Genomic DNA, 25,005 nt, shown 5'->3' on the forward strand with positions numbered 1-25,005 from the left:
CAAACCAAAATACTCATGAAGCTCATAATGCTTATTTTTTAAATTTTATTTTATACTGTACATGTTTCAACATTGAGAGGAAGTTGTACAGAAATGTCAGAAAATTGACCAATGCAGGTTTTTTTTCTGAAGGATCCTTGGCAGCACAATGCAAGCAGGTCACACAAACTAAGCAGAATCGTTGACTATTTAACAGTAAAAATGTAAAACTAGTAAACAAAACATTCAATTTCCAGTATAAACTGATGGAGAATGTAAAAGTACCAAGTTATTAAAATCATCCTAGAAAAATGGGTGATGTTGCTGAATAAAACTGCTACAGTAAAATAGGCTGTGATACTTCTGTTCAGCACAAGCACCAAATTTAAAATCGCCTTTGAGTCCCCAGAGCACAATCCAATACACCAAAAAACTGTAAGTGAGCTACATGGCAGCTTCAGTACTGACTAAGTAGATGTAGCTCCTTGCACTTAACACTTTCATTTGTGTAATAGCTGTGTCAAAGATATTGTCAAAGTTACAAAATTACAGGTGGGACTTAACTAATGCTAGACAACCAACAAAGACCCACAAAATTTTGAAGCTAGTTAACACTAAAGCAGTGTAGCAATGGTTACATGTGTTTACTTTGTAGACTTCAATTTCCAAATTATTATCAAACATATAAAAATAAGACAGCCCAGAAACTTTAACAAGCGAAGTGTTTACAATAGAAGTGCCTATAATTTGCAGGAAAATTCATCAGTTACAAGAGTCCACACCATCTTAATAAAGTGTTGTGACACAAAAGAAAGTACTCTGTCACAGGTCTCGGCCTAGCCGGGCAATCTCCTCCAGAAGGAAGTCGATGTCTTCTTGCTGTGTGGCAGGGTTGGAGAACACACACCTGAAAAAATTGACTTTGGGACCCAAAGGCTGATAGCCAATCATAACGCTGCCCTTCTCCAACATCCTGCCCTTGATCTTTGGGGCCACCTGAAGGCATGAGACAGGAAGACAACTTAGTTACAAAATTCATAGGAGATGACCTCTCCCTCAAACTATTCTGTTAATAACCAGGTTTGCCAGATGGAAGATATTTTTAGTTTTTGACCAGAGGCTCAAAATTATCATCACTCATTGTCAAGTAACTTGGAAAATGAAATACTGGTCAGTAAGTAAGTGTATTCATACATTTACAGTTCAAAAGAGAGATAGAGCATTAGCTCAAGATTTGAGTGTTGCCTGTTATGACCTTAGGGTGATAGATTATGTTCTCTTGGATGTTTATAGTTTTGCATTAGTCTTTTTTCAAAACTCTAACATAATGATCCTATTAATTAAGAATGAAAGCTGTGAGGTGTATTTGTATGTTTCAGCGTGTAGTGGTCTCCTGTTAAGATAGTGATGGTTTTGTCTACAACCTGTGCTTTGCAATGGAATGGATACTTCCTATCTCTCTTTTGATAGCCATGCACCAGGCACATGCTTAACTCAGGATGAACATACCTAAGAGTAACAGCAGTTTTGTAGCTGTGGTCCCTGATCACTACTACACAAGTCCAAAGGAACCACTGCTTTGTTCTTTACTGACCTGATGGAGTCTTGTGTCCCTGTCAGGTCCAGGGGTCAGGCCTCTGAGACTGGGAGGGATGTACCAGAAACACACATTGCTGTGCTCTGGCTGGTGACAGGGGCAGAAAGGAAATGTATTAATTCCATTTGAAAGTGGAAAATGTAACACTTCAATATAATTAGATTGCACTTGGCTGACAAGTTACCATGGAAAACTCATTTCATGTCTTACTTTGTTTTGAAAGACTAGTTCAAAATCTCCCCTCTTCTGCAGTTGATCATACAGATATTCAGCATTCTCGAGACATTTGTTGACCTGAGTTCCAAAACCCTGTGCACCCTAAAAACCAAACAAAAAAAGACATAAAGGTCCTGTATGTTCACCTGTAAAAACACAGTTTTTACCCCTGTCCATGTTTGTGTTTGGTCATAAACAAGACAGGTCAAGATCAGCTGTGTATTTCTCATAAGAAGAACAAACTCATTTTAAAGGTAATCTTTATTCTCTCTGTAGAGACATTCAAATGTCTGCATCTCTGCATTTAACCCATCCAAGTAAATATAAGGAGCATAGTGTACATGTTTTGATTGTGGAGGAGACTTTCCAACCCAGAGGTAACCCACATGAGTTGGGGAGAACACGCAAACTCAGAGAAAGGTACCTGTCAAACCAGGGTTCAAAATTGGAACCTTCTTGCTGTGAGGCAGCAGTGCTAACCACTGAGACACTGTGCTACCAAATATGAAGAATTTAAATTGTCAAAGTAATAAATAGCAAGCATAAAACTCACTATCAAATATTATATTGTCACCAAATTAAATATTTTAATACAGGGGTGTCAAACATACGGCCTCTGGGCCAAAGCCAAAGGGTCCAATCTGGTCTGTGGGAAGAATTTGTGAAATGCAAAATTTACACTGAAGATATTTTAAACCAAGGGTATGAAAATCATTTTACTTCTGGGGCCACATACAGACCAATTTGAGTTAAAATGCTATCATCATAACCTATAAATCAACATTTTCATCTTGGTTTAATGTGAGAAAAGGAAAATTACATTACCAAAACATTTACATTTACAAACTATCCTTTCACAATAAAATGCAAATAACCCGAGCAAATATTTACAACCTGAAGTGTCGTAAGATAATGAAATGCAATTTTATCAATATTCTGCCTGTACTAAATATTTTGTGCATCTGTAGATGCACTATGATCTGTAAGTGATAATGATAAGTTGAGACATAAACTTGTTGGATTTGCACTTATTTTTCATTAGAAATTACAGGTTGCACATGGTTGTTCAGGTTATCCACATTTTTATAATGGAATTTCTCACAGGAAAATAAAAAGAACATTTTGGATTAGTATTTACAGGTTCTTAGGCTAGTATTGTACTGGTTTGGTCGACTTGAGATCACATTGGGCTGTATGTGGCCCTTGAACTAAAATGAGTGTGACACCCCTGTTTTAATGTATGCTCTCTGTTTTCACATTATACTTTGGGGCTTGATTTTCTGTATTATTATTTCTTTCCTCACAGACCCTCTAACTATCTGAGTTTTTTCTTTTCTTTTTCTTTTTTTTTTAAAAATCCAGTAGTCAGTAGGTGGCACTAGATGTTTTGATCATGAACATACAACAACTTTGTCCTAAACAGGTTTGTGTTACAGGGATGTTACAGTGGAGATTTGTACTGGTAAGAAGCATCTTTGTTATACCAGATATCCTGAGCTAAATTAGAAGTTACCTCAACATTACCTTAGTCCTATTTTGTGATATAAGCCCCAGCCATTAGCATCTCAGAGCATATTCTCACATATTATAATGCTGTTACAACTTGAGGTTAGGTTTGAGTGTATTATTCCTGGTACCACTTAATATGACTGTGTCTGGTTTAATGAAATCATAAAACCATGGTCCTTGGTCTGTTGAGCTTATTTAATGACAATAGCAATAGCTCATCCACATAAACTGTAATATCATCCCTGGATATACAGTGAGCGCGGGGCCAGAAGCATCACCCATGACAGTTCACATCCCGGACACAGCCTGTTCTCACTGTTGCCCTCAGGGAGGAGGTACAGGTCCATCCAAGCCCGCACCTCCAGATTTAGCAGTACGTTTTACCCAAATGCAATACGGGTACTGAACACACTGCAATGACAATACCTCACAGAAGGACATATATTTAACATATATTCATAGTGTTCAGCCAGGGTCAAAGTGCAATATATACTTATCTCTACTGTTTCTTGGTTGGTGACATGCCTGTTTTTATTCTGTATGTATATTTACTCTTTTCTTTCTTCTTCTCTAAACTGTTTGCACTACGCACCATTAGAGAGTTGTCTCTTACAATTTCGTTGTACATATGTATAATGACAATAAAGGCATTCTATTCTATTCTATTCTATTCTATTCTATTCTATTCTATTCTATCCCTGGATATACAGTGAGGAAAATATCAACATCAAACAATCCTATCTGTTGCCTGATTGCCACCGTTGATCTTGTCCCTTTCCCACCTCTACCTCCTGTCTTTCGTCCTCCTCCTCTGGATGTCACTTCTTCACTGTTTGCTAAAAAAACCCAGACCTTATCTGATGTATTTGAACAGCTCAGGCTCAGACTAATAGGTGTTTTCCACAGTGATTTCTGATTTTAGATGAACTTTGCGTTTTTAATGGGAGCATTTTCAAAATGATTGAGAGAGGTTTTATTCTCGATAAACTGCATGGTGCTTTGTTCAAGCAGCAAATGTGTTTGTTCTTTTAGGGCCTTTTTTTTAAGGAATTCTTACAACATGACAGCATTGTCATATTATCAAAAATGGTATCACCTCTTATACAGCAATTTAAGGTCCAAAGCACGGTCAATTTTTTGTCACATTGGTCTGATTTGTTTTGTGTTCACATTGTCATTTTGGAAGTAAACTTATCATCTGTGTGTGTTGTGTCTCCATTTGATGGCCATGTTTCTGACATGAACATTTACTATTTTGCTTAATTCTTTTCTTCTATCTTCAGTTTGTTTTTCTTCTTTTTTTTTGTAGAAGGCAGACTGTATGGGAAACTATGATGTCTGGGTTAAATTTTACACATGCACTTTTGGTTTGGTTCTAATTGGAAAACCTGGACCAAATGGGGTAGGCACAAAACACACTTTGATATTAAATCTAAAAGGTGCTCATCATAATGCTGACTTCCTGTTAGAGGTTACCCATAATGTGTAAACCATACCATAAAATGTTGTTAAGGGAAAAAGTGGAAAAACATTTACAAGCCAAGCCTAACAAAAAAAAACAAACCCAAAAACAAACAAACAAACAAAAAAAACTTAAACATCATGCTAGGCAGGATTTTAAGTACTTTAGTGGTGGCTGAGAAGAAAGTACCATTAGTATGCTGACCTTATATCAGACCAGTGGGACATTTCTGCATCCATACCTTTGCCTTCCACATGAGCCAGAGTTTGAAGACATCAACATGTCGGCCGCACTGAATGCTCTTATCTCCAGTGTCATAGCTCACATCATATGGTTTGTCCATCTGGAAGAGGTATGTAGCCCCCAACTCATTACAGTCATGTAAGAGCCCCTGCAGAGAATGACCAGTGTCAGTTTCAGATTATTCAGAAACAACAATATAACAGTGGCATATAGTTAATATAATGACAACAAAATGAAAGGAGGTGAGATCAAACTAAGTACAAATACATCTCCTGTACATCAGGAGAGTTTTCAGGTACCTGAACTTTAATTAGATATTTCTTTTTCTGACAGCTTTCCCCTTTTACTTCCTACATTTTTAACACAAATACCTGTACTTTTCAGCCTTAGTTTAGTTATGATGCATTTTAGGTAAATCATTTAATTTTGCATCATAGCATGCTTTCCTATTATCAAATCCAATTAAGACTAAAGATTTTGACCAAAAGTGATAGAATAAGAGCACCTTGATAAATTCATTGGTGCATATCGCACCCAACAAATGAAAGATAAAAACAAAGATGAAAAATAAGATGAAAACAATATCCAGGATGAAACCAACACTAGGCAAGTAAAAAACAAGACAAAAATGCTATAATGATGCAAGGAGTGGAAAAATTGGGTGAAAGATGTGACAGGTAAAAAAAAAAAACATGTAAAAGTTGGATCATGGCAAAAAAAAAAGTTGCCCTACTGAAAAGCAAGGCATTTGCTATGGGTTTGGCAAACTTTATGGTGCAATTAAAAATCTAATAAAAAAAAAAAAAAAAAAACATGTTGCAAAGGTTGGAAAGGAAATGACACACCTCCAGATTAGTAGAATCTCAGCTAGCCTGGAAACAGTTTCATAACATATAAAGCCCCTGTGATGCCAAAACAATATATAATTCTTCTGTAAAATAAAAGAACAATCACTTGTTTCTTTTCAACACTGTTGCCAGACTGGCAAAATTCTTCCCCTCTAATGACCCAAATGACCCAATGCACTTTTTCCACAAAGAAAATAAATATTAGAGAAAAAAAATTATAACATGTTTCCACTTACAATTATACATGCATTATCAAACACAGTGAAATCACAAATATCTGTTACCAAATACCTTCCGGCAACCTCCACCCCTCCCCAATATAACTATGTGATTAATTGTGATTAATCGCAGAAATCCATGCGAATAATTGCGAGTAAAAATTTTAATTGCTGACTAGCACATATATATATATATATATATATATATATATATATATATATATATATATATATATATATAATCTTATTGATTTAATGCAATATTCCAATTTTCTGAGACACTAAATTTTGGGTTTTCATTATCTGTAAGCCATAATCATCAAAATTTCAAGAAGTAAAGGCTTGAAATATTTCACCCTATGTCTAATGAGTCTATATAATATATGGGTTTCACTTTCTGAAATGAATGACAAAAAATATTGATCTTTTTTATGATATTCTAATTTTTTGAGATGTCCCTGTATGACAGAAAAGGGAATGTTCCTGTCTTCTTTTAATCTTGAACATAATATGTGTAACTCCTTCTTGCATGTCTGAAATAAAAGACCAAGTAGACGATAGCTCACTCTCTTTTTGACCAGAATCACAGAGCACTGCAGAGGGACACCCATCATCTTGTGCGGATTCCAAGTGACAGACCAGGCTCTAGAAAACATACCAAATGACAAAGATAAATCATTTCAATGAACAGTTCTACACAGTGTTTTCTATATTTGAGTTGACTGAGAAACAAAGCTTGCTCTTCTACAGTTTGGGAGACAAAAATGTAGTCCAAATTTTGGTTCCCATTGTGTTTATGAGACTTTTCTCCAAAAAACTACAATTAAACATCAAAATCAAGCTTTGAGCAGCACATTTTTCAGCAGTGATGACATTTTTTTCTTAAAATAACCATTGTGTAGGCATGGCTCTGCTTAAAGATAAAACTCAACACTACAAATTCATGCAGTTACCGTCCAATACCCTGTAGTTTCATCTTGTGTCTGTCTGACATCAGCAGGCTTCCACCCCATGCTGCCTGCTGGACAAGATTCAGTTAGAAAACCACTAAATCAATAAAAGAAGAAAAAAAAAAAAAAATTTAAAGATATTGAGATACACTGCACAGCCAAAAAAAGTAATGCAGTCTGTTGTTGGATTGCCTTGAATTACAGGGCATATTTACCACGGTATCATTTATGCCCCACAGTGCTTATGCAATGTCACAATATTTATTTCTGTGCAGAGATGCATCAGTATTTTTTCATCGTACAGATTCTCAGTTAGCATAAGATCTAAACACTCTGGTGGTCCATCCATATTTGGCAATAATGTCTCAGGCTTTCTGAACCACTTATTCATAAACCTTTGTAAGTCTGATAAATCCTGGTATTGCCACATTGGAAACTGCTCCATTGCTGCCATCCAGGTAGTCCACTAATGACCTAATTTTTGGAAACATAACATCATGCAGCCTAGGCCTGATTGTTTGAGGAAACCCCATATACTCCCCCATCAGCTTGTACAACAGGCACTAGAGTATGATGGAGGAATGATTTCATCTGCCTCTCTTCACACACGCTGATGCACCTGTCACCCTCAAATAGGGATAATCTGGGCTCATTAGACCACATGACCTTTTTCCATTCTAAGTCACTCACTGCATCAGTTAGGGTTGAATAACATGATGCCAGCTGGAATATATTAATCACTGCAGCAATTATCCAGTGGAAGGCTCTTTCATATTTGCTTAGTTAAATCAGGTGGTGACTGGGCCATGCAAGGTATATCAGTAAAACAGCTTCACCTATCTATTCCCTGAGAGCCCGTTCTTACCCAAAAGCTCTTTGGGGTACACTGTACAGCAAAATGCAACTCCCTGGCCAAGCATCTCTATGTCTAGGTTGTGCAGGTGCCCTTACAAACAGTAAACTGTTTCTGATTGTGATTGGCTGTGACAACTGATCGGCTCTTCTGTCCCTGTCAGGCTCAGTCACACATAAAATCACCTGTGTGTGGTGTACAGATCTAGTCACTGCTGGGGAACAGCAGAATTTCTACTTGCTACCAAACGTGTTTTAGGTGTGTTGTGCAGGGGACTAACTCCACGGGTCGTGACTGACAAAGTTTCATATCTGCAGCTGTCTCTGAAAACACAGGATGTGCATGGTGTGTCCAGGTGGAGATAGTTTCAGCCATTTGCTAAGTTTGGTCATCATTCCTTGGGATATTCCACAGACTTATTAACATGCATTTACACATATGATGTATAGATATGATTATGAAGATAATTTCACAAGTTAAAAAAGTTGTAGCTTGTAAAGAAACAGTAAAGCATTAACATAACATCTAATTAAGTGTTAAATGGCTCTGTGGGCTGGATCTCTCATCGCATGACATACATGACAACAATACCAAAGTGGCTATTACCTCGATATACTGACCTCATTCTTCTTCACGAGAGGTGAAAAAGTATTAAAAAGATGAAAACCACCAAGTCTAGTCATGTTGAGGCTGCAGAGACATTTTCAGAGTCCCTCTGAACGGGTTATTATGATGATGCTACCTCTGCCGCTTTCAGGTGTTGTCTTTCTATTTATGTATTTTACTTCAACAGTTTTACAACAAACTGTGACTTTCTTGACTTGTAATTAATCTGACAAACATGATATTTGTAAATGATTTGATTCAAAAAGGAATGAAAAAAAAAAAAAAATTGTTGATTATTGTAATATATAATTGGGGTGACATTCAAGCCATTACTTAGATATTCTCAAACTGTCCCCTTGATATATTGTAAAACAAAACTGAAATCTGTTAAGTTATAACAGGCAAACATGCACTGGCATGAATTTCCTTTTAGTAAGTATTAAAATGCATAAGTAGTTTTATTTGGATTCAGAGGAACTGACTAGTTTTGGTTGAGTTTTTGTTTAGTTTTAGTACTCTACATATTCGTATTCCCAACTCAGCAAATACTGTTGGTTAACCAGGGAGTCACAACTGGAGAAGTGACTTTTACAAAGACCATGGTTATGATCAGGTTGGGTTTGGGCAAAGAAAGAACTTGGTTAGGGTTAGAAAAATATCTGGAGAAGGTAAAAGACGAGAAATAAAATGACAAAATGTATAAAAATAAACAACTGGGAACAAGATGTGGCTTTTTGCTACTTATGACCTGGTTTTAGTTGCCATTTTTTGACGTCTAAAGACATGCAATAACTTGGGAGTGAGAATGGGTGATGGTGATGCTGATGCTGGATTTTCAGCTCCAGAAAGAAAGGTTATTTTCAACCCTAACTCCAACAGTGTCTAATCTGTTGCTGCATTTTGCCAATACAGCTACATTTATTAATTTTTTCTTTCATTATGTAGTGCCTTTCACTGTTGACTCAATGATTACAGCCTTGGTGTGTGGTCATGCATGAGAAAAGAGAGAGAGAGAGACAAAGGTACAGTATGGTTCAACTTACATCCACATGCATCCACAGTGTTCGTCTTTGGCAGATATCTGCAATGGCATTAATAGGATCAAAGGCTCCATACACTGTTGTGCCAGCTGTCGCATTCACATAGAATGGAACCAAACCCTAGAGCAACAACAACTGAGATTGATGACCCAAATACTAATTAGCTGTTCATTTATATTCTCACACAATTTAGCACAACCACAAGCGTCATCAAAACGCTGTACTCTGAAGAATATAAAAAACTATGAAACGTTGCCGGGTGTCTTTAGTCAGACAAACTGAAAGGAATGATTCAACATATATTGGAATACACTGTGTTCACAGATTCACTATTTAATTCTTACCTTTTTTTCTGCTGCAATAATGGCAGCCTCAAGTTCAATGGGAATCATTTTGCCTCTTAAAGGATAAAAAGTTAAAGTTTCAGTTAGTTGAGTTAAATCAGCAGTGACTCGTCAGTGCATATACATGACTGTCTACTCTCTAAATGAGGTCAACATGCGTACTGGATGGAAAATGGATTCTGTTGACATCTCAACATTAAAATACTTTAAAGTGTTTAAAAAAAGAACTTGGTGCCCCATGTGTATTATCACATTTCTAAAGTGCACATGTGTAGATTCATTGGGCTGCAACAGGTGAGCAAACATCTCTTTTGTCGTGCATCTCACTGACTTCTAACACATGTGTACTTAGTGTGTGCCACACCTACCTTTCATCACATTTCACAAGGACCACATTCTCACTGCCCATCCCCAGCACAGCAGCAGATTTCTTTAGAGAATAGTGACTCTGGAGGGGTAAAAATATAGCCCTTCATAAGCTTTTGTCTCACTTCAGAGAAACCACAAACAGGTAATTCAGCTTTCACCTAACGGAAGTAGCTGGCTGATTTGTTTGTGTCTTATGCTGCGTTTCCCACGTTCCAAAGTACCCAAGAAATTGCCAAATGCTCATGGGCATAAGGCACACTACACATTAGGGAGTCTACAATTGTGTTTTAACAGCACATAACTAAACAGTGTGCTAACCAAGGCTGGAGCACCTTTACTCCCTTTAACCTTTTTAGTTTTACATCATTTACATCTATTTTTGCTTTAGTTCCCTAAGTTTTAAACATTGTTCCTTGAGTTGAACAGACGGACTCATAAGGGCATTTTTAGTATTTGAGAAATGGCTTTCAGTGAGCACAGATAAACAGATGAATGTGGAAACCTTTTGACAAACTCTTTTACTCTATTGAGTAACTCACTAAAATTAGATCTAGATCTATTTTAGATTAAAAAAAAACAAAACAACTGAAGACAAATAGAGTTGAAATGGGGAAGACAAGTAATTACATGTTCTGAAGTAAAAAGGGCCAGCTGAGGCAGAGCTCCCATCCCTCTGGTCTTAACCTCAGGGTAGAAGTAGTATCTTGCCACCAGTATGCTATACAAGTTGGATATCGTGCCTCCTTGAGAAAGGCACAGAAAAATAACAGACAAAAATCAGCCATTGGTTTTTGTTTTCTCACACACACACACACACACACACACACACACACACACACACACATACGCACACACACGCACACACACACACACACGCACACACACACACACACACACACAAACACTATATATATATCTATATATCTATATCTATCTATCTATCTATCTACCTATAGATAGATAGATAGATAGATAGATAGATAGATAGATAGATAGATAGATAGATAGATAGATAGATAGATAGATAGATAGATAGATAGATAGATAGATAGATAGATAGATAGATAGATAGATAGATAATTTTTTCCATTTTCTATGGTATAATTTTGTCATCTGTTTACCTGGACAGAAGAGTCCATCTCCCTCATCACCAGACCATCCCACAATTTGCTGCATTTTCTTCAGAAGAGCCTCTTCCATGAGGATAAAAACAGGAGACACCTCATATGTGAACCTGGCAAAAATGTTTAATAAGTCCAGTCAAAATTGTATTACTGTGAGAGAATAAAACCTGTTAAAATGAGAAGTGCATCTGAGAGTGTATGAAAATCCTGCACATAGTCTCTCTCTAATCACATGCATAAACAAACCTTTAAGTCTTTTTTTGGTATAACAGACCTCTCCAATGTTTGACTGACTTGTTCTTTAGTTCATTCCATGAAGTACACTGCATAATATTGTTGTTGTTCTTATTTAAATGATGATTTGTGTGTCGACAAAAACATATTTTTTTTCAACGTGTCTGATGGGTTTTGAAAGACTTCACGTCCTTTGCTTTAGCAAGAAATGTTAAATAGAGGGCAGAGCAACTCCACCATTAAGAGTTAAAAAAGTCTCATGTTTTTGCTTACTAATAATACTTTCGGAGACTGCTCCCTTGAAACAAGAGTGTATGTGCAATAACACAGGAGAGAAGATCAATTAATCTGTGTGCTAACCCTAACCTTACTCTGTCTGTGGGGAAGCCCTGTGTTTTTGAGTAGTGAAGAGATCTTACATGTTAGTGTTAGCTGTAGAGGTCAACCACTCCCCAGCAAGACCAATCACATCCAAACCTGAGGACAACTGATTGAAGAAACGGGGATGGCCTGAGGAAATAACACATTAAACATCAAGAGCAAAACTTACTAACACTTTGTAAACCCTTGTTTGCCATCATAAAACTACTGTAGATTTACAAGGGGGGCAGGGCAAAGTTAGCACTCAATGACATGAATGCTGTTAGTTTTGTGCATGACCTTATTTTCTATTTATTTGGTATTTCAAAGTACAATTTTTGGGGAGGAAGGTAAATGAAATGTAGCATGGTTTGCCAAGTTTCACAGTTCTCAACTTACTTGTAATTGCACCATTAGACGTGAATTTAAAGGCATGTCTTAACTGGTTTGCACCTGGCCCGGACTGTAACAATTATACACTGTAAGCCCGGACTTCGTATTTACTAAAATGCTTTACTTACGATGTACTTAAATGATTTAAGTTTTATTACATTACTATAAAATGTTAAGTACATTCTACACTGTAAGCCTGGAATTTGTATTTACTAAAATGCTTTAATTACAATGCAGTTAAATGATTTAAGTTTTATGATGTTACTATAAAATGTTAAGTATATTCTACTAATTTGTAGACATAGTTGAAAGTACGAAAAAGTTTAAGTTGAATGGAATTAAATCACTAAGTTTTAGTCATGACCACACCTGTTTATCTTTGCTTTGCATTGTGGGTATTGGGCATGTTGTTGAAAATGTGTTATTTTTATGTGCAGGGGTTCAGCGGGGTTGTGGTGTTAGTGTTAATTTGGATTTAATGTGTGTATGCCAGTGTTTATTGGCCTTTTTGTGTTTGTTTTTGTATTTTTGTAGAGCTGCACCATGTGTCAGAGCCAGAGGAAGAACAATAGCTTTCCTGTTCAACTAAACCTGTTAATGCACTATGAAGATTTCAATGTCTTGTGAAATTAAAAGCACCAGCTGTATTGACAAATACAACTGAGCCACCTTACATTCATGGTAGAAAGTATTAAGTTGAATAATTTCATGACTCTATTGGACAGGAATTGAATTTAGAGTCTGATTTTCTTAAAAAACTGTTGTAAAATCAGTTATTAAGTAATCTAGCTGCAATTAGGAAAATTAGTTAGTGTAACCTAAAATGCTGAGTTGAATGGTTGGATAGTGGGGTTGATTTTACAACAGATTCAAAGTACAAATAACTTGTCTTTCAGTGTTTTCTACTTAATAGTTTAAGTTCAATACTTTTAGCATTAAAGTTGAACCTACTTAAACCAACTGATTAGTTGATCATTACTCAAATCATTTAAGTGCAATCACTTGCCTCAAATTTTTTGAGTAAACTCTACTTATCCAGGCTTACAGTGTATACAGAGGAGATGCTGCTGAGAACCGAGAACTGGCACCAGAAGAAAGAATTTTCTCAACTCAGGTTAATGTACTTGAATGACAGATATCCTGTAGGTGCAGGTCGACTATGAAACAATTCAACCCATAGCCCATCTACCATATAGAATAAATGTATCTACCGGTCAGGTTTGACCAGTAATGGGTAATCCCAGCTCAATAAAGTAAAAGTCCTGCCATGTATTGGTTCTACCTGTTCACTTAACACAGGTGACTCCACTACTTATCCATCTACATGGATGAGGAATTGTGTTCATCAAAATGGCTGGTTCAGTTAATGGTTGGAACAAATACATGGCAGGACTTGTACTTTATGGTGCTGGGATTCTGCACCACTGGGTTTGACCACGGTGTTGTGAATCATGGAAGTCAGAATTCCATGCTATCACAACATGCAAATATCACTGACCTTTGCATCATGCGCTGTAACATTATTAGTTTTCTCTTTTATGAATCTCCCCCTCCTGTATGCATTTACCTTGTGATCAAGGTGATCCTGATATACCTTATGAACAGATCAGCAATTTTATTCATCTATTTATTTTTTATTGCTATTTTAGTCTAGGTAATATAAGTCCACTAGCTCCTGGCTGTGCTGCCTTAGTAAATCTGACCCTGTCACAAAGTGACAAGCACACATTTAGTTCAGTAACTGTAAATAATCTCTGTTTTCCCAGTGAATGGGCTATAAGTTGATTACATAAGTTGCTGTTGACATTACTAAATTTGCACTGCATTAATTTCACTAATAAAACTGGTAGAAAATATTTAGATAGACTGTTCTAAATCTATGTTCAGCAGTTGTTCTGTCCGTATATGTGTAGTTGCTGACTGTTGGCTATATTTACACAAATGCACTGATATAATTTTCAGGGGAGGAGGCAGGGGGATTCATCCTCCTCAATATTTTGAAAACTTTATTTAAGACACTATAATATTACGATAATAACACCCATGTATAACAATGGGTCTTTTTACTTTTTACTTCCAAAATGTTAATCTGAATATGAATTTAACAAGTTCTTGTTTTCTGACACATTGAATCTATGTTTTAAACACTTCTGATAAATATGTCTCGTAGGTCAGTTGTAGTTTTCAGTAAGTTTCTACATGTAGTCTGGGAAATCATCCCAAAACACAAATGCAACTAAGGGTTCCAAGTTAACAAAAATGACTGTCATTGACAAATAACATGTATCAAATGACAAATAGGTAAAAAGAAAAATGCATGTACTCTCTCTTGCAAAACTGGGAGGTGTGATGGACACTCACCTGTATTGACACCATACTTTAGTGTGTCTCTACAGTCTACAAGTAACTGCTCAAGTGTTTCTGGCTGGTCAGGCACATCCAGATTGAAGCCTTCAAGTCCCTCCTTCAGCTGGTGTGGATGATGGAAGTCCAGGACCTGTAACAAAATAAATTATAAGTGTTGGCTGGTTAGCACTGTCGCCTCACAGTAAGAACATCCTGGGTTTGATTCCAACATCAGCCTTTCCATGTGGAGTTTGCATGTTCTCCCAGTGTCTATGTTGGTTCGCTTCAGGTTCTCTCCAGCTTCTTCCCACCTTCCAAAGACATGCACTAACAGGTTAACTGGTCAGTTTAAATTACTCATAGGTGTGAATGTGAGAGTGACTGGTTGTTTGTTGTGTCAGCCCTGTGATGAACTGGGTAGATGTCCAGGGTGAACCCTGCCTTCCCACAATGGTAACCCCAACAACACTCTCAAGGAAAAAGTGGTTCAGAAAATGAACTTACATAATCTTTTTGAGTCTATCGAGTATTTAGTAAGAGCTTATCTATAAAATTGAGTGTTAAGTGTTTTTGAAGAAGTCAAAAAGACCTTGACTTGTTTCAACTTGCACAGCCTGGCCCCCAAAAAAGTCCCAAACTGTAATATTTAGCTTCAGCTTAGATTATGGCACAAAATGGCATTTTTCCAAAAACTTCATGAAATGTCACATTTATGTCTGTCATTTGGACACAAATTGTTGCTGAACTTACACCTGACTCACTGCAGCAAACCCAGATCACTGCCCTTCAGGAGCATAGCATGACATTCTGGGCCCTATGTACAAAACCATCTCGGTGGGCCTCCATGCTCACATGATCAGTATCTGTCACGCATATTTGTCCCATGGTACAAGACAAGGATGATAAATGTGATCTTAGTTTAGTCTTTACATTGAGAAAATTTCTAATTGCTAGCATGGTCAAGTCAAATGGCCAGCTGTCACTAACCTTTATTTTTATTTGCAGAAAAATAACAACATTAGCTATTGCATAAAATGTGTTGTGAACAAATGTGTTGTGAAAAAAATGGCTTATTACATAGCAAACATATTTCACTTAAATATATGTTTGCTTCCCAATAAACCATTTGCTAGGCTATGCCTACAAAGGCACACGAGTCATGTTTTGTATTGCATTTCCTGTCTGACTGTGAACTTATTCTGCTCTGTATTTTATAATCTCATGCAGGCTGGGCACCTTTCTGATGCATGGCATTACCTGAGATTTTTTTTTCCTAGTACATGCACTGAATTAAGTAACTAAGCAAGAATTATGAGCCAGCCCTTTTTCAAGATCAAATAGTTTTTATAAGGTATTAAATCTGACTCAAATGCACCAAATGGCAGGCCACATTATAATTAGACTGATTCGTCATTCATTATGGCCTGAATATTAACCACCTCTGTTTCATTTATTCAATTTTAACCCCCTGTAAGGTGACAGTTGATCATTTGTTATTAACATCACTGTTTTCAAGGTATGTTGAATAGATTTTTTGCAGATACTGTGGTAGCTTCACAATCCTGATATTTCAAAGAATCTATTGATACTAAATATGTCATGATCAATCACTGGGAAAGGGCCAAAATATCAGTACAAGGTTGAACTGTTTTTACCATGAGGTCCGTGACATCTCAATGTCAAATGATTGGCGATAATAACTTTGATGCTGATGAATTTACGATTTTAATTAATCTATAATGTCAAAATAAAGCACAGACATGCTTCACTCTGCGATGACTATTTCAAATGTTTTTCTTAACGCACATTGTCATACAGTTACATGCTTACTGCCAGGCCCGGACTGGCTAATCGGGAGGACCGGGACAATTCCCGGTGGGCCGGTATAATATTTGGGCCGCGAGGGCCGGAGTTCACTTTAAATATGTATTTAATATTTTATTTATTTATTTATTTTTTGGGGCCGGCGTTCAGTCATAGCACTGAGTTGACCACGTAATCTGCAGCTGCTGTTCCTGGGCCCCACCCCCTCTACCAGTAAACTGTTTGTTTTCTTCCTGTTTTTTTTGCGGACACACCGTGACCTGGCGTAACATCTCCTTGTTAGTAGCTCTATACTGTAGTTGTGGAGCATATACGATCTGTGCTCTGTAGGCTATGTCGATGCTCAGCTGTGTTTGCTGTTTGAAACATGGATAATAGAAAGAGCAAAGGTGGTGTGGAGAAGGCAAGAATTAAAAAGAGGAAAGCTGTGGAAGCAAATGCAGCCAAATGTGCCAAAATCTGCAACTTTTTCACAAAAACGACCTCCGGTTGGAAACAACTAATGAGGACGATGAAACGGGTAAACCACCTTTCAAGTTAGTTAATTATCGAGTCAGTGAATTATGTGGCATTGTGACGTGGAACATAACGTTATGTCATTTAAATAATAGTATGATGCAACGCCACGTAGGTGGGAAACTTTGTCTTGTAGCTCCTCAGAGTCAGAAAGTAGATCCAGTACCAGACACCAGCCATGAGCCCACAAGTCCAGAGTGGGCAGGTAGGACTGCTCATAGAGGAAGAGGATTAGAATAAATAGGCTACAATGAAGAGTATGGTGTAGACCTGTTAAATATGAAAGGTGCTCTGAGATGCTGGATGATTCAGCACTACATGAATGAAACTGACACCAAGGCTTTGAAAATAGAAGATTTGTGCTGAGAATTAGGACCATTTTTAAAATGTGCTTTAGTGTCAGAAGCAGAGCCAGGAGCCAGTAGTGATGAGGGGATTGTTCCTGTCAGGATATAAGGAAAAGGTGAGCTGTTGGAACAGACTGTGAACAAGCATTAGTTCCACTAAAACCACTTTCTATACCCAAACGATAATACTGGCCTATTTTATTTTTTATTATTAAAAGTGAGACAGTAAATACACAAAGCTCACAACTGAAAGGCAATAGCATAAAGTAATATTAAATAAGCCTGCATATTTAGCCAGCGTAAAGATCAGAATTGGTTCAGTAAGTCCAAATGTCTGTAGATATTATTTTTTTATTGTGATCCAGGTGCAGGCGAGTCTAGAGAAACTGGAGGAAGTGTGAAAGGGAGAGCAGAGTCTACTGATGACAGAGGAGCAGCTCAGCAGCACAACCCTGAACCACTAGGCACAAATGACAGAGATGAAGAGGAGTCTGTTGTTAGCTTTGATTGCTTTGCTCACCCTCAGTCACAGGATACACATATTTTTTTCTTATCATTCTCATCAAACCCCTAATATCACTATACCAAAAGTTTTCAATAGCATCGATGGAACAAACCGCAAGTAAGTTGTGATGGAAATCTTTTGTTGCAGAGGATACAAAAATAATAGTTATTAGAAAGTGCAGCAAGCTTTATTTTTTAATTTTTTTTAAATGTTTTAATATTTTTATACTTTCATTTCATTTCAAACATTTTAAAGGTTTGAAAAATGTTAGCACTTATAAGAACAAAAATATAGATTCTGTTATTGTTGTGTTGTGAGGAATAATAATGTTGGAGATGTCAATGTGCACTCACTTTTGAAATAAATCCACATTGTGAAGCAACCTTTACTTGCTCTGAATTGGAAATATTTTAGAAAATACACTGAATTAGAAGGCTTTGCAGAACAGTGTGTAGACCTAACATGTAAGGTTATAATTGCATGATTTTAATAATAATCGGTCGTGATCTAAAGTGGGCCGGTCTGAGGTATGAAACTCCAGGGCTGAAAATGAGTCTCAGTCCGGCCCTGCTTACTGCATACACATTGTGTGTGGGATTTTTTACATCCATACAGACAGATATGCAGTTAATTCATAGTGCACTCTTATTGTTTTCTTCAAATACATAATAATAGCTGAAGAGCAGATATAAACATAAGGTATAAAACTTTCACTCTGAGATGACTGCTGCTTATATTAGCTCAGACTGTGTGTGTTAGTTCAGCTATGCTACTCACTCCATCAGTTCGGGTAAAAGAACTTGTTGCAGCTGAAGCATATTAATCATTGGAGTTATTATCCAGTCAAGGGCTCTCATATATTTGCCTAGTTAAAACCAGGTGGGGAGTTTTTGTTTTGACCAGGTAGTGTGGGACAATGTTTACTTGAAGTTACTAAAAACTAAATGATATAAATGGCCAAAGCAAATAAGCTTTTGAACACTATTGTGAAAAAGGAAACAAAATGCATTATGGAAAAGCATATATTTTATTATGCAATACACATCTTAACTGTAACTTTTGCAGATGCTGTAATTTACTTTTGAAGTGAAAGATGTACATTAAATAACTAATAATGCCTTGATAAGAGATTTTCCTGTAACAAACCAAAAACTGGAAACAAGCATTGAATTTTTTTTTTTTTAATCTTTTTTTACACAAGCAGGAAAAACAACAACTTCCCATCCCCACAAAAACTCCCATCACTGATCAGAACTGAGGCTATGACTAGATCAAATAAATGATTTGATATTATTTGAATAATGATTTAGGCAAAAAAAAATTACAGGATGCACATGGTTCATTGTAGGAAATGGAACACAAAGACAGCACAAAAGAAAACAATGAGCTGATTTAGGTGCTGGTGAATCTCTGACTGATTGTTTGCTTGGAGTCAGGTGACTTCAGGTGGGGACTTCTGTCTATGTGTTAAAAACATTTTTCTATTTTTGACTTCCTTAACTCTCAGTGTTACTCAGTCAAGCCTTCATTCATTCATTCATTTATTTACATTTAATTTATTTCAACTTAATTTTATTTTCTATACTAGGAAGTACAAATTAGATATGAATCAATAATAGCTATCCAGAGCTAATGATGAGTAATACCACTTTTGTACCTTTGAGCTTCTTTGACTTGATTTGCAGATGTAACTCAGTAGGATGTTGAACAACTCCTGCAGAAATCCCCTGGTCATCTCCTCAGCTCCTGATTTTGGAAGCAGATCTGTGACAAATAAGCAAACGTTTCCATTTATTTAGCAGATATTGTATTGACTTACCATACGTTCAGCAAGTCTAAACCTAAATATTAGCAGAACTAGAGACAAGTCTTGTCTTCTACAATAGCTGTGGAATAGGATGGAACAGCGCAAACACTAAGCCCTGCAACCTGTACCTTCATGCCTTTCGGGGAAGTGTCTGAGGGGTCATTACAATGTTCAGTGTTGGTCTTGTTTATGAAGACGGTACTTCTCCTCACACACACACACACGCACGCACGCACGCACGCACGCACGCACGCACGCACACACACACACACACACACACACACACAAAACAATGTATAATGATGAATTTGTAATCAGTATCTGTTTTTGTCTTCTCTTCCTTGTTACATGTGTGGTTATGTTTTCAACAGCAACCACTTAACTGGCTTGTTCCACTGTCTTGTCTTATGTCTGTTTTGTCCCAGTGTCTTGTCTCGTCCTGTCCCTGTTCACGTTCACCTATTTAAGCCCTCCCTCTATGTATATGTATACAAGCAAGGAATAGACGAACATGTAAATATAAAGTTTGAGATTGTTACTTAAAAACAAGCTGTAATTAAAAATAAAGTTGTCCTCCGAAGGGGGGGGGGGGGGGGGGGGGGCTAAAAAAAATAAATAAAGTAAAAAAATAAAGGCGGCACTTGTCAACTGACACATGATCATGCAGAAGCATTTTCCAAAAATGTTGTGTTGAGTGAATTCCTTGTTTTCCCATTCTTGTGACAGATCTCTTGATGATGGTTAGGATTGTCATGCAGTCCTGGTGTACGACTATCAGGATGGCACGTTAAGATTTATAGCTAGATCTCCTAAGAGACACAGTTTTAGGGACAGTGGGATGTAGCAGTCTAAAAGGACAGAGAGTTCAGCAGTTACACTGTACCACAATTGTTTGATACAGATGTACACAAAGGTGGCATGCAAATAAGTGTCTCTGGTGTGCTGTGTGCAAAGCTTGTGAGTTTGTAAAGCCTATTTTAAACATTCTTTAACCCATGTAGTGCAGTCTATGCATTATTTTGTAATATGTGATTTGTACATTTGAGTTACAGACATTATGCAGAGAGATAAACATCTCCAACCTACCATTCATAACCCAGTCCTTCGTAAAACATCCCCACTTCAAAAATAATGTAAAAGCTACACCTCTGACAGCTGGTGGGATCTTCCCCATCTGTTTCACATAACAGTTTCTCTCTCATGTGATTAAACCCTGACTGTATAATAAATAAGAAACCCAGGTGAGTGGAAGATCAGTACTTCCATTTACATCTGAAATCCTTTGCCATTTTGGGCACATTGTGTGCACATTAACTTTTGGGCTTTAAGAAAGTATCCAACAGACAAATCCTTTGTTGCTAACTTAAAGCATGCCATATTTCTCACCCAAATTTGAAGGAGACTGACATGTTGTGCAGACAGCTTGTCTTCCACTGCAGCTTTTCCAGCTGATCTGATCTTCTTTGTCATTGGTTACTTGCTTACTTAAAATGTTTTCTGTGCTTATTAAAATCTTCCTCTAAATTTCCATCAGCATGGAGCTTAATAAAAAGTTCATCAAACTTTGATATGAACAACACAAATAAAAAGAGTGTGTGAAAACCATGACACATGTTCCGTGTCTGCTTGATGATAAAAGCATTATCAAGATAAAACTATGGCATGCAACTGTAATATTCACATATCAGAGCCTTTCTGAATTAAGTTTACCTGTTCTTTCAGAACCATGCAGACTTTCTCCTGGGTCTTCTGGATTCACCCCCCCAATAAATACAAGTCCATATAGTGTAGTTCTCCTGTCAGTGCTTTTGACCAAGGTGCTGATAAAGATTTGGAGTTGGTCCCTAAGCACCTTCAGTGGCAGCTCACTGCTCCAAATGTGTGCCATGTACTAATATTAATTGCTAATACTAATGCCAGGGATCTTCTTGGAAACCAATATAGTTGATTCTCACCTTTGCTGTAGAGGCTGCTGAAGTCAGGGGTGCTCTCTCTAACTGCTGTTAAGTCCTCCTGATTATCACTTTTTTTGTCTGGAAATATAGAACATGTTAAGACCATGAACTAATTTATGACCCACTGAGCTGTACAGGACAAACTTCAACCATGAAATCTGTATCACAATCTCCAAAATAACAATTTATTAGTAAAATTTTGAGACATGCACAGTATGACAGTAGGACAGGAGGCCGCAATGATCATAGCTCAGCCAGTCTTTCTCTCTCTCTCTCTGGCAAGGACACATCAATGATATTAGTGGTTAAAGAATAACTCTTCAATCTGCATAATATTCAAATTAATAAAAGTGTAGTGCTTTGAGTTACCAGATCTCACAAATACAATATCTACCAAGAGAGTGTTTGTGTGTAACAATGTGGCACATGAAAACAGAAACTTTATATACATTTTAAAAGACTGTATAGGTTATACATTACACTGTGAACATGGTTGAGTGTAACTTTCCCGACTTAAAGGAACAGCCAAAGCACAGAATGTGTTAAGGTGTGTTTCCCCGAAGTTATCATCAATTTTATTTACCCAGTTTTTTTCCCCTAGTTTTTTTTTTTTCTGACCCAACCAGGTGCGAATGCTGGTCTCAGAACATACAAATGCAATTCCAAAAAGTTGGGATGTTGTGTAATATGTACATAAAATCAGCTTGCAATCAGTTGCAAATAAGATAATATATATAAGACTAGCGCGTTGACCCATGGGGAACCACAGGTCATATTAATAACAATATCTAGTGACTGAAGTTAGTAAAGGCATTGTTCCTGTTTTTAACTTAATTTTCCATCATGCAATGTGATACTGAGCTTCCGTCCAACTGAGCAACGTGAAAATAGGGCTACTGTATTCCAAAATGACTAATATCTCCCAAAATATTGGTCCTATCAACTTGTCGAGATATTTAATGTGGAGATGGGACTATTCCTCAACTGTAGCAACCAAATTGGCCAGTTAAAAATATCTCAAATTGTCAAAACTGTGCAGATACTCACACACACACACACACACACACACATTCTGAGACCTTCCAGTATTATGATATAGATATTTTACTCACTACACAGTACATTAAATATATTGAATTATTAAACATATTTGAATTAGATAGCAGCAAAATGTCAGAACAGGGAAACAAAAAGCAAAAATACCTAAACAAATAAGAGGTGTTTTCTGTCAGGCAAGTAAAGACAGGCAAAGGTTTGTCACTTTCGACTGCATATGAAAATTGTGGAATAATGTCAAACTGCAAAGACGTTGAATATCTCATCATCTACAGCACATACAGTATATAATCAAAAGATTCTGAGAATCAAGGGGAATTTGAGAGTTCAATAACAAGACAGAAAATTAATATTAGATCAATGTGATCTTCGGCCTCTCCAGCAGTACGGTGTTAAAACCAGGCATAACTGATGAAAATCATTGCATGGGCTCAGGAACAGGACCATAAATCACTGTCTATGAACAGTGTGTCATCCCAAATGTAAGTTCCAGCTCAGTTATTCAACAAAGAACACATACATGATACAGAAACAATACAGTCAGAACCATGATGTCACTAATTGGATTCTGACCTGCCATTCATCATACATTGTGTTAATGTAATTCATAGCCCTTGGACCACAAGATCACTTATTAGAGGTTCCATATGGAAAGAATGAGATTAGAACGAGTTCTGGAAAAAAGTTCTTGACTTTTTTAGAGAGAATTTGAATGTAAGTCAGTGGGTGACAGTGCTTTTTGGAGTCCATTTCAGTGGCATTCAGTGGTATTACAACGTTGAGACATTTTTGCAGTGGTTTACTTTTAGAGCCAAGGTCCAGAATAACCACAGTACAAACTAAAATTTAAAAGGTGCATTCTCTCAAATCTATTGTCTATAAAAACATGAGATTATGAGAAATTGCATTCTGTTTTTAGTTACATCTGACACAGCATGCCTTTTGTTTTTTTGTTTTTTTATTTTTCTTTTTTTAAAGAATTGGGTTTGTAATTATTTTAGTTGTGGCACCTTTGTTAGAAGGATGAATTGGACTGTTGAACAATGGAATTCAGCTGTTAGTCACAATAATATGTGCAAAGTATGATGCATTTATTAAACTCTGTAATTAAATAAACTTTGGATTTTCTGAAACTTAATTCAGACAAAAATGTAACTCTTTGAAATTTCAGTTTTAGAAAATTCTATTAAAGAGATATACTTAACACTTTGCAGTTGGCACAACACAGACATCCCTCAGGGAATCCTCTATGGAAGGTATCATGACGACATTGATTAACATTAACATTTTCAAGTCTTTGTAGAAAAACAGAAGTTACGTGTTTTTATGAACACTGAAATTTACTGGGTTCATTAAGTCCCTCAACATATTTTTAGAGGCATTTATCCATATTGGTCTTATCAAGTTGGTGTTCAAGGTTAGCTTTATAGAGATAACTTGAACTGCCATTTCAGAACCATGAAAAATATTAAAATGGATCAATGGCATTTCAGGATTATCAAGAGTCAAAGTTTTATAACAAAACGAAATGATAATATCCGTTCTGGCCATTCAAATACTTCAAATGTATACGCATACATTTATATAACATTTAAAATCAAATCCAGCCAGTCCTATTACATAGACTGCTCAAGTAGTTGTCCTAAATTTGGTGATTGTGTTGGTGCTAATCCATTAAAATATAATGTCACTGGATATTTTCTACTGTTTTAATGTCTAACAACTCATCTAACAGAAGACAATTTAACACAGTGGAGCTACTGTGCAATAAAAGCCCACTCTAAAGGCATATGTCACACTATGGTGGGTTCAATTACACATATATTTCCAAGTTTACTGTCCTTATGCATTAAAGCTGAAATAAAATGTTCTTACCTGGGATCTGCAAGAAATCCATATCAGTAGGATGTAATGTCAGGTTACTGATTTCCAAGGAATGTATGTAGATTTAATCTGTCAGCTCAGTAATTCTGTAAAATCATGAAAGTTACAGAAATGTCACTCTATTATACTTAGACTTCCAACTGATGCTCTGCCTACAGTGTTGAATACTTCCCAATTCTTCACATGCTCTTTTATGCAGTGTGTAATTCCATATTCAAAACACTTCACTCCACCTACATTGAGCATTTGATTTCATTAATTTACTCAAGGCCCCACCTGGTGGCAGACAGCACCCAGCCCATTTCCAAACATCACTGCTTCAAGAAATAGTATTTTAGTACTGCAGCCTAGAAAACATATTACACCAGCACATTTGAAATAACAGCAGGAGTAATAAAAAGGAAGCAATAAAGTTACAAT

The 25,005-nt window shown here is 36.7% G+C and overlaps 1 protein-coding gene across 2 annotated transcripts; it reads right to left on the reverse strand.

Annotated features, from left to right (window-relative positions):
* Nucleotides 1-66: 66 nt before the first annotated feature.
* On the reverse strand, nucleotides 67-24,730 carry gad3 (glutamate decarboxylase 3). Of its 2 annotated transcripts, none has more exons than XM_030159542.1 (16): nucleotides 24,577-24,730; nucleotides 21,646-21,723; nucleotides 19,541-19,647; nucleotides 14,707-14,842; nucleotides 12,012-12,102; nucleotides 11,356-11,468; nucleotides 10,862-10,977; nucleotides 10,234-10,313; nucleotides 9,866-9,920; nucleotides 9,525-9,641; nucleotides 7,026-7,090; nucleotides 6,639-6,717; nucleotides 5,005-5,154; nucleotides 1,787-1,894; nucleotides 1,574-1,663; nucleotides 67-975 (listed from the first exon to the last, which is right to left on the reverse strand). In XM_030159542.1, exons 1-16 carry the CDS (start codon nucleotides 24,596-24,598, stop codon nucleotides 802-804), a joined length of 1,581 nt encoding a protein of 526 aa, XP_030015402.1. In that variant the 5' UTR covers nucleotides 24,599-24,730; the 3' UTR covers nucleotides 67-801. The 2 variants fall into 2 exon arrangements, with proteins under 2 accessions (XP_030015402.1, XP_030015401.1); XM_030159541.1 differs by having other exon boundaries at nucleotides 7,026-7,093.
* Nucleotides 24,731-25,005: the final 275 nt, after the last annotated feature.

The sequence above is a fragment of the Sphaeramia orbicularis genome, chromosome 17 (genome assembly GCF_902148855.1).
Source record: "Sphaeramia orbicularis chromosome 17, fSphaOr1.1, whole genome shotgun sequence".
In the NCBI taxonomy this organism is placed as follows: domain Eukaryota; kingdom Metazoa; phylum Chordata; class Actinopteri; order Kurtiformes; family Apogonidae; genus Sphaeramia; species Sphaeramia orbicularis.

Coding starts and splice junctions, on each gene's coding strand:
- gad3 (XM_030159541.1), bottom strand. CDS start 24,598: ATGGATTTCTTGCAGATCCCAG. Junction 10,978..11,355: donor AGATGGACTCTTCTGTCCAG/GTAAACAGATGA, acceptor GCCTTTCTCAAG/GAGGCACGATATCCAACTTG. Junction 9,642..9,865: donor TTATTGCAGCAGAAAAAAAG/GTAAGAATTAAA, acceptor TTGTTGCTCTAG/GGTTTGGTTCCATTCTATGT.